General features: G+C 39.4%; 1 protein-coding gene across 1 annotated transcript in view; it reads left to right on the forward strand.

Annotated features, from left to right (window-relative positions):
- The first annotated feature begins 1,088 nt into the window (after positions 1-1,088).
- Positions 1,089-9,573, forward strand: part of LOC104404417 (chromodomain-helicase-DNA-binding protein 9-like) — a 21,312-nt gene continuing 12,827 nt past the window's right edge. Inside the window, exon 1 of the mRNA XM_010012842.1 lies at positions 1,089-2,522. Within this exon, the coding sequence (XP_010011144.1) occupies positions 1,089-2,522 (1,434 nt within the window). The remainder of the gene's footprint in view (positions 2,523-9,573) is intronic.

The following is a 9,573-nucleotide window of genomic DNA, read 5'->3' on the forward strand; positions in this document are numbered from 1 at the left end:
TGAGCAGAACAGGTTTTCGTCAGCTTTTCAGAGACTACTTTGTACTTAATAGGTTCAATGTGAACCTTCTCCATCAGCAAATTTTTCAGATTTCCATTCTGGGTATCCACTTCTGGAAGGATCCCATACTCATTCTTAGGAGAATACATTAATGAAGAGTTGCAATTGAAATGGAGGAGGAAGGCGTGAAGGTGAGCTTTAGTAGTAGGGTCAGGAATTAAAAGCTCTGGCTGTTTTATTTCCTCCCACCACCCCCCCCTTTTTTTTTTAATAGTAATTGGATATATGTATTGACAGGATGAAGGAATGATTATTCCATGGAGATGCCTTTAGTTCTGTTATATCTCTAAGTAAGGTAAAATACAGTTTTTCGGAAGCTCCCTTAATTGAATGTAAATACAAGAAATGGAGTATCTCAGCATTTCCTACTGAAGTCAAGGTGGTTTTGTTTTTAAATGTAGTTTATAATCTTGTTAAGTTTCTTGTTTAAACATACAGAAAGGTGTACATTTTATGTATACAATATATGTGCTATGTCTGGTTTCTTATCCTACAAACACTTTAATTCTGGACTACTAAAACCACAATTCTGTTCCAGTTCAGTAGTTTTAATGAAAATGGCAAAGAAAAAAATCTAAAATTTGGGTACTAGAGTAAAACTGAATGAAAAAAATGAAACCATTACATTTAAAACATCAGATACTACTTTAATTGTGGAAGGCACAAAAAGGACAAATGCTACACAGGCATCAAGTCGAAGCAAAAATAACTTAGTTGATTTGTGGTTTAACCAAGTTGCAATGTTAAGAAAAAAATGTCACACATCTGGATAAGTATTGTGGAGGGGAAGGAGCAATGAGGAAAGCCATGAAAGTAATTTTTATCTTCTTTTCTTTTTTTTCTTTTTTTTTCTCTCCCATAGGATCCTTTAACATTTTGAGACGAACGTTTCATCAGAAGCACTAATGGACGTTGGCATGCCTTGGATGAGGTGGTGACTGCTGGATATCATTCATTTCTGTTCACTGCAAAGCGCCGAAATTGACTCCATTTGGAGTTGAGAGAAAAAACAGTACAGGCCTATCAAGATGACTGATCCTATGATGGATTTTTTTGATGATGCCAATCTTTTTAGTGAGACCTTAGAAGGTTTGTCAGATGATGCCTTTGTTCAACCTGGACCTGTTTCGCTTGTTGATGAATTGAATTTGGGTGCAGAATTTGAACCTTTGCACATAGACTCATTAAACCATGTGCAAGATGCTCAAAATCAACAAAAGATGAGTGAGTTTGATCAGCTGAATCAGTTTGATTCACTGAAACTTCACTCAGTAAATCAGTCTTTTAATAGCCCAGCTGACAATGTCTTGTCACCACACTCTCAGTTCAGTTGTTCACCAGTTCATCCGCAGAACCAGTCTAATGGGATGTTTCCCGATGTGGCTGATGGTAGTCCTATGTGGGGTCATCAAACTGCCACAACTGTTTCAAATCAGAATGGGTCCCCCTTTCACCAAGGACATTCTCAGTCTATGCAGCAAAACAAAAGCTTTGTAGCACACCATGACTTTGCCTTATTTCAGGCTAATGAACCACAGCATCAGTGTGCCTCACTACGGTCACAACAAGGCAGAAACAACACGGGGCAAGATGCTCTGAGTCAGCCAAAAGACTTCATGGAAGTTAATGTATCTACTTCTCTCAGAGTCAGTGTCAACCCATCTCCAGTCTCTAATCCATCGACTTCACAGCAGCCTCTGTCTGTTCAGCAGTTTTCTCAAACTGCAAATGCTTCATTACATTTTTGTGGGAATCAAGAAGGAAATTTTGATGGACAGTCTCCAACTATCACTCCATGTTCTGTCAATAATAGCCAACAATTTTCATCTCCTTTTTCTTACTCTCATAACCACATTTCCCCTACAAGCCTTCTTCAGTCTCCAACAGCTCTTTCTACTAGCCAGCAGACACACTCTATCTCTGACTTCACTGGAAGCGATGCCTTTACATCTCAAACAGGGACCAAGCAAGAAACAACCGATCACATGTTGAATCCTAATACACCTCTGAATTCAAATACTTTTCAAATGTTGCATTCTACGCATCCTCAGGGCAACTTTAGTAGTTCAAAACTCTCTCCTGTAAATATTAGTTTTTCAGCTTCTACTGGTTCTGCGTCTCAGATAAGCCATTTCACTGACCCAATTGAAAGCAACGGTTTTACGTCTTTAGATGAGAACTTACTTCATCAAGTAGACACTCATAATGAACCGTTTACAGGACTTGATCCTGATGACCTTCTTCAGGAAGACCTTCTGCCACAGTTCGATGATTCTGCATTCGTTCAGGATAGCACAAGCCATGTTTTAGAGCATGACCTAGAACACCATATAACCCCCCAGCAAGTAACACAGTCATCTGACCTTGTTCGGGCACAGTCTCACAGTCAGATTCATCCCTGGCATTCTTCAGTTTCTAATCAACATCTGCAAGACAGAAGTCGTGTAACCTTACAAGGACAGGTAAGTAGGGATCTGGGGGTGAGGGTTGAGCTCTTTCATTTGGTTGATCTGATGAAATAAATAATAGTGGGTGGTGCTTCTGCCAAAGCATGATTACTGAAGGCTCTGAGCTGTTCTTACTTGACCCTGAAGAAGTCTTAAGTAATGGCTACTTTAGGGGGAAAAAACCCAACCCATAGATGCAGACCTTTCTGTATCCTGTTGTTTTCTTACTGTTGAAGAAAATAGCATGTATATGACCGGAAGTATTTATTTAGAGAAAATGGTGCCAGTCTTTCAGCTGCTTGTGTTTCCAAAGTACAGCAGAGAAAATTGATTGGTTTATGACTTTTGAGATTATGTGGGAGAGAGAACAATAGCATGAGCATTGAAGAGTTTGAAAGACAATCCTTTAATCTTTCAGCCTGTTTCTTAAGAGTGCTTTCTCATAACATAATATAGTGAATTTTCAAATAGTTTTAATTGAGTGACCACTCAATATTAAGTCCACTTTTTTTTTTATTATTCCTGACCTTTATCTTCATCTGTATCATCATCTTTTATAGAAAGCATGTAAACATCAATGAATTGAATCATAGGATCATAGAATAGTTAGGGTTGGAAAGGACCTTAAGGTCATCTAGTTCCACCCCCCCTGCCATGAGCAGGGACACCACACACTAAACTATGTCGCCCAAGGCTCTGTCCAACCTGGCCTTGAACACCGCCAGGGTTGGAGCATTCACAACTTCCTTGGGCAACCCATTCCAGTGCCTCACCACCCTCACTGTGAAGAACTTATTCCTTGTGTCTAATCTAAACTTCCCCTGTTTTAAGTTTGAAGCCATTACCCCTTGTCCTACCACTACAGTCCCTAACGAAGAGTCCCTTCCCCAGCATCCTCGTAGGCCCCCTTCAGATATTGGAAGGCTGCTCTGAGGTCTCCACGCAGCCTTTTCTTCCCCAGGCTGAACAGCCCCAACTTTCTCAGCCTGTCTTCATACAGGAGGTGCTCCAGCCCTCTTATCATCCTCTTGGCCCTCCTCTGGACTTGCTCCAGCAGCTCCATGTCCTTTTTATGTTGAGGACACCAGAACTGTACACAATACTCCAAGTGAGGTCTCATGAGAGCAGAATAGAGGGGCAGGATCACCTCCTTTGACCTGCTGGTCACACTGCTTTTGATGCAGCCCGGGATACGGTTGGTTTCTGGGCTGCAAGCGCACACTGAAGCCTGCTCATGTCAAGCTTCTCATGCACCACCACCGCCAAGTCCTTCTCAGCAGGGCTGTCTTGAATCTCTTCTCCGCCCAACCTGTAGCTGTGCCTGGGGTTGTGCTGACCCAGGTGTAGGACCTTGCACTTGGTTTGGTTAAACTTCATGAGGTTGGCATCAGCCACCTCACAAGCGTGTCCAGGTCCCTCTGGATCCCATCCCTTCCCTCCAGCGTATCAACCGAACCACACAGCTTGGTGTCGTCGGCAAACTTGCTGAGGGTGCATCAATCCCACTGTCCATGTGCATCGGCAAAGATGTTGAACAAGACAGGTCCCAACACCGATCCCTGAGGGACACCACTCATGAAATTGAAATATGGGCCGGCACTTGTGGATTGCTTTGGTCTGTTACAAGACTAGCTAAGCTTTTCAAAACCAAACAAAATGGAGCAAGTAACATTGTAACCAGCAAAAATCATGTTTTTATTACAGTGGCTAGAAACCTCAGCGTATGTGAGATTCTTGCAGGTTTTTCAGCTCAAGAAGTTCCTAAATCAAAAGAAAACACTTCTTGAACATAGAAAAGACTTAATCAAATGCACAAGTAATTATTCTTTCAGCTCATAAAATTTACCAGTCTTTAAAGCTATTGCTGTGGTTTTGGAGACTGGTTTAGTGGCTGCCTTTGTTGATGCTTGAAAAATGGTGTCGACGACTGCATTACCTTAATCTTATCATAGTTTTGTCTCTGTTGGTAGCTTCCAGCCTGTATTTGATTTGACAGGAATGGCTGAAACTTCTTCAGTTAGATGGTTTGGCAGAAGGAGCCATAGCTGTAGCATAAATGCTCATGTTCAGCCGTCATTGCTGGTTATCTGGGGTTTCCAAAATTGGGAGACTGTTGAAATCCATGTACATGCGAACAGTGAAAGGAGTAATCTTTATTTTAAACTAGTGTTTTTTTCTAATAGAAATTTAGCTTGTGTTTGAGAAATGAGATGGAATAGAAATGTTTTCTAATTTTCAATCTGTGTATTTCAAAATAGAGGCAACTCTGACATCAAATATAAACCTCAGACAGCTTTAAAAAGGTTGCAACTACTGTATTACTTCTCTGTACTCTTGCAGAAAATATTCTTTCTACCTGAGAATATAGAATGTTGCCTTGTTGGAAAAAAGAAAAAATTTACTGAGAAATTGTTTCTACTCTTGCTTCTACTTGGTGTCCTTGGTTCAGCTGTAACAGCTGTTTTTCTCCTTCCTAGTAGCTGGCACAGTGCTGTGTGGTGGCCTTAGTCTGAGAACAGTGCTGATAACACACTGATGTTTTAGTTCTTGCTCAGTAGCTCTTATTCTGATGAAGGACTTTCCAGTCTGTCATGTTCTGCCAGTGAGGAGGGGCCATAAGATGCCAGGAGGGAACAGAGACAAAATACCTGACCCGAACTGGGCAAAGGAGTATTCCATACCACAGCACGTCATGCCCAGTATAGAAACTGGGGATTTAACCAGAAGGCCAGATCGCTGCTCGGCTTGGGCTGGGTATGGGTTGATGGATGATGAGCAATTGTATTGTGCATCGCTGCTGTTTATTGGTTCTTTTCCTTTTTATCTTTTTATTCTCTCACCTTGTTATTTCCCTCATCATTATTATTATTAGTAGTAGTTTTGTATTATACTTTAGTTATTGGACAGCTCTTATCTCAGCCTCCATGGAGTTTACATTCTCCTCCCCGTCCTGCCCAAAGCCGGGGGGGAGGTGTGGAGGACCAAAGGGGGAAGAAGATGGGAGCAAGCATGTGGCTGCATGGTTGAGTTACCAGCTGGGTGAAAACATGACACTTAGTTTCGAGGACACTTAGTTTGCAGGCCTCTGGAGGAGGCAGTGTAACTCTTCCCCCCCACCACCCCTCTTTAATTTTATGTCATTAGTGTAGAGGTAAGGGTTTAATACATTTACTCTTTGGTCTTGGTTCAGTAGATGGCTTTGCCATTTCTATTTCTGCTTATGGTTATGGGGTGTGTGATTGTAGATTTCTACCAGTGAAACTTTTCCTGTAAAACTGTGGTGTGATATTAGTGGAAGATGTATACAGCTGTGTATTTCATACCAGCGTGATGAACTGAATGATGCAGTTGATGAACTCTTGGTTTTGATAAACACTTCTTATTTTTTAGGTTGGGGATGCGGAAGAAGAGGGCACAGCCCAAGTAGCTACTTGTCAGTTGTCTCTGTAACCTAAAGACACATGGTATAGTAGGTGCTGTTGAAATGTCATGCTGTTTGTTACTCTGTACAGCAGCACCTGAGTTCCCTGCCAGGAAGTGGAGCAGCAGAACCGTGAGCTGTGAACAGTAGCATTGAGGCTGTTGGTCTCCCATGAGCATATGTGGGTGAAGGGTGAAGAGGAAGTATATTCCGGGAAAAGTGGGGGTGGCGAGAAATCCAGGGGTTGGGATCCAGGGGTTGCGAGGAGCATTGGGATGCAAGCCAGGCAGCAAAAAGTAGGTCTAATAAAATTCTCTGCTGCTCTGACTTCTCTGTTGTGTTCATAAGAACTATTTAAGTCTTACTTCCATCTTGCTGACACCAGTTTGTGCTGTAACTAAGAATAGAGGGAAAGTTCTGAGACCTGTGGAGAGGAGAGTGTTTAAGGTTCATGGGGTTTGGGTTTGGTTTTTATTGTGGTGTGAAAACAAAGCAACTTTACAGTATTTAAACTTTTTTTACATTTTTTCCCCTTGAACTTTGAAATGGACATACAGAAAATGGATAGTTAAAAACTGCTTGGTTTGGATTTTATTATTTTGGGGACATGCAATAAATTGTATATAATTGGATTCTGACCTCGAGTTTGTCTAATCAGACAGATGTTTCATTTTTTCTTCAGAAACTGCTTGTGAAGTGGTAGCTGTCAAACTGTTGTGAGCAACTTATTGATGGGGGAGTGCAGAACCAGGTGATGTAGAGGCCTCTTCAAGTCAATGGTGTATATAATATGAATAGTAACAGAAACGTATGGCAATTACTGAAGAAGTGCTTCAGATGTGTCTTTTGTCTGAGTTAAGTGGGAAAGGGGTTTGGTAAGTTTCATTTGGAATAGTTAGGGTGAAATCTTCATTGTTTAACAAGGCAGAGTTTCACACCAGCTTTTGTACACACTGTGGAAACAGTGGATTAAATTATTTTCATCAGTTTTAGTTTGATCACAGTTGAGATTTTTTTCAGACAGGAAACCTTTTTATTTTAGTAAACAGTTAATGAACTATTTGACGACCAAGTATCTTCAACTGCAGTTATGCTGAGGTTATTTGAAATTAAGGGCAAACATCAAACACTTCTCATGAATATGCTTACTTTCAAATAAGGAAATATCTTCACTTCTATTATTCTTTTGATAGAAATTAATTTTAAAATTAATATATTCTGTTCAGTGTAATAATGCTGCAGAAATAAAAACAATCTAGAATGTCTTATACTGCTGTTACACTTTCTATGCCTGCTGTAATTCTAGTTGTAAATAAATTGTGTCCCTTAATTTTGCATCATGCATTTTTCATTAGAGTTAGTTTGAAAACAGAGACTAAAGTGGAGAAACGCACTGAAAATTCTTGTAGCCTCAGCTTTGACTAATATAACACTTCTGACCTTTAACTCCACTTTAAACTGCTTTAAGTTTGATAAAGCTAAATATATTCACTTTTTATAAAGTTAAAAAAGATGACAGAAATAAAAGCTTCAACATTTAGTTCTGCATGTTTTTAAAAAAAAAAGTTGGGAAAATAATCTGAAGTATAAACTGTCCTAAGAAAAGCTTACAAGCCTCTCACTGTGTATGTTATTTTGTAATAAATGTTTTAATCTCTTCTGGCTAACATACATGAAAGCAGAATAACTGAGATGAAACTGGAAAGTAATATTCCATTAATAACTGTAAGTGCTGTAAGACAAGATGGCAGTCTTAGTTCTTAAATTTGGAGAATTTGTGTCCCTTTTGCGACTGCGTGTTTGGCACCTAACTTGATACTTAAGGATATTAGTGAATTCCAGTATCTCATATCTGACTTGTTTTGTAAAAACTGACTTGAAACCTGCGAGTGCTTCTATCCTTCCAAGCACGAGCTTTCCCACCACTTGTTTTATAGCAACAGATGAGACTATTTTTGGAGAGAATTTGTCTTGCCCTTGTTGAAACCTTAGCAAAGAAAGCCTGAACATTGTAGATGGTTGCTTGGAGGTGTACCCTGGGACATCTATATAGATCAGAATGGCATAATCTCATATATAAGTGTATCATTAGAGATGGAACTAAGTTTCACCTCATTGAAGTCCAGGCATCTGCGCTGCTGAGATTCATGCCCTGAATTGACACAGGTCTTTCAACTCTGACTATCTTAGCAGATGCCTCTTTTTATCAACTCTAAATTCATTGTAGACAAGTATCCCTTTGATTATTCCTCTCTTAAACCTCTTACTCTGCCATTGCTTGCTGTTCTATTTGTAGAGGAAATACTGAACTGTAAAGTTTTTATGAGAGAAATACACGCTATCCAGTGATACATTTTCTTGGCTAGTTATGGAAGGTATAACAAGCAAATTAGTTGATCTAAGCAGTTATGAAGGGTGTATAAAAGTCAAGGATATAGTATCTGTTAGAGTGTATTTCTTACATTCTATATAGTTTAAGTGAGCCTGTAATGAGAAATATTTTAAAGTAGTAAACTGATCACACTACATACAAATTCTTTGTAAGAGTGGCAGGCTATTTTGCAAAGTAAGTTTATAGGTTATGGCTTGTAAGTATTGTTACAATACAAGATTGTAAAAATTACGATGTTGTTATATATTGCTTGTGAAGCAATGGATGGCAGTTTTTAGAGGGACTGAGCACAGTAAGATGTGCATCTCAATTTGCCCTACTTTTCATCATCTGAAAACTGAAATCTAGACGTCTGTTCCAGTAAGAAGGAGGGAAGCATTAAAAGTCATACCTAACTCCCAAACTAAAAGAGCAACTAAAACCTTGTTCTTTTTTTTCTAAAATGCTTAATAGTGCTGGTATAGCTCTCATTAAGCATATCCACTGTATTGATATTGTTCCTTTAATTATGGTTAATTTTATGGGTGACATCATCATATTAACAAATGTAAATCTTTGAGCTTTCCTTTTAAACATTTCTAGGATTTGTATGGATTTAGTTATCTGTGCTTAAGGAACAGTTTCCACCTTTCTTCTAGGAGCTTAATAAATTCTCTACCACAGTGAGGCAGCAGAAGTCAGTTGTCATCTCCCAGCACCTAACAGGTTTAGCATGTGCGTACAAGTAGGCTCTCCACTGACTTTGTGCTGTATTTTGCAGCTTTTCTTGCTGTCTTTCTATTATGATTCTGTGATTTTCAGAAAGGCCTGCACGGATAAGGGGAGTCCAAGTGGTGAAGCAGTGTCAAATGCGCAGAGTTAATGAGAGGAGGAGGAGGAGCAGAACGTCTCTGAGCTCAAGTTGTACAGCTCCTGGAATAAACTAAGTCTTTTAAACTAGAGCTGTGTATAATGTTCTCATGACTAATCTGCGGCTTTTTGCCGATGATGCATTTGTCACTGAAGATAGCAATATTTTGATAGTTTTATTTATAGTTGAATTTCCTATTGTTTGTATTCTAATCTAAGTTTTATATAAGCATTTTGTATGTTTAGTCTCTTTTTAAAATGACAAAGATTGAGGAAGGGAAGTACATGTTTGTGAAGTTAGTGTGTAACATTTACTGATGAGTATTTACAGCACTTTATAATCTCTACTGTTTTTTATTTGCCTGTTCTTCCTTTCAAAATACAGCTGTATAGTAAGGGAAAGA

The sequence above is a fragment of the Nestor notabilis genome, unplaced genomic scaffold, assembly GCF_000696875.1.
Source record: "Nestor notabilis isolate BGI_N333 unplaced genomic scaffold, ASM69687v1 scaffold3204, whole genome shotgun sequence".
Taxonomy (NCBI): domain Eukaryota; kingdom Metazoa; phylum Chordata; class Aves; order Psittaciformes; family Psittacidae; genus Nestor; species Nestor notabilis.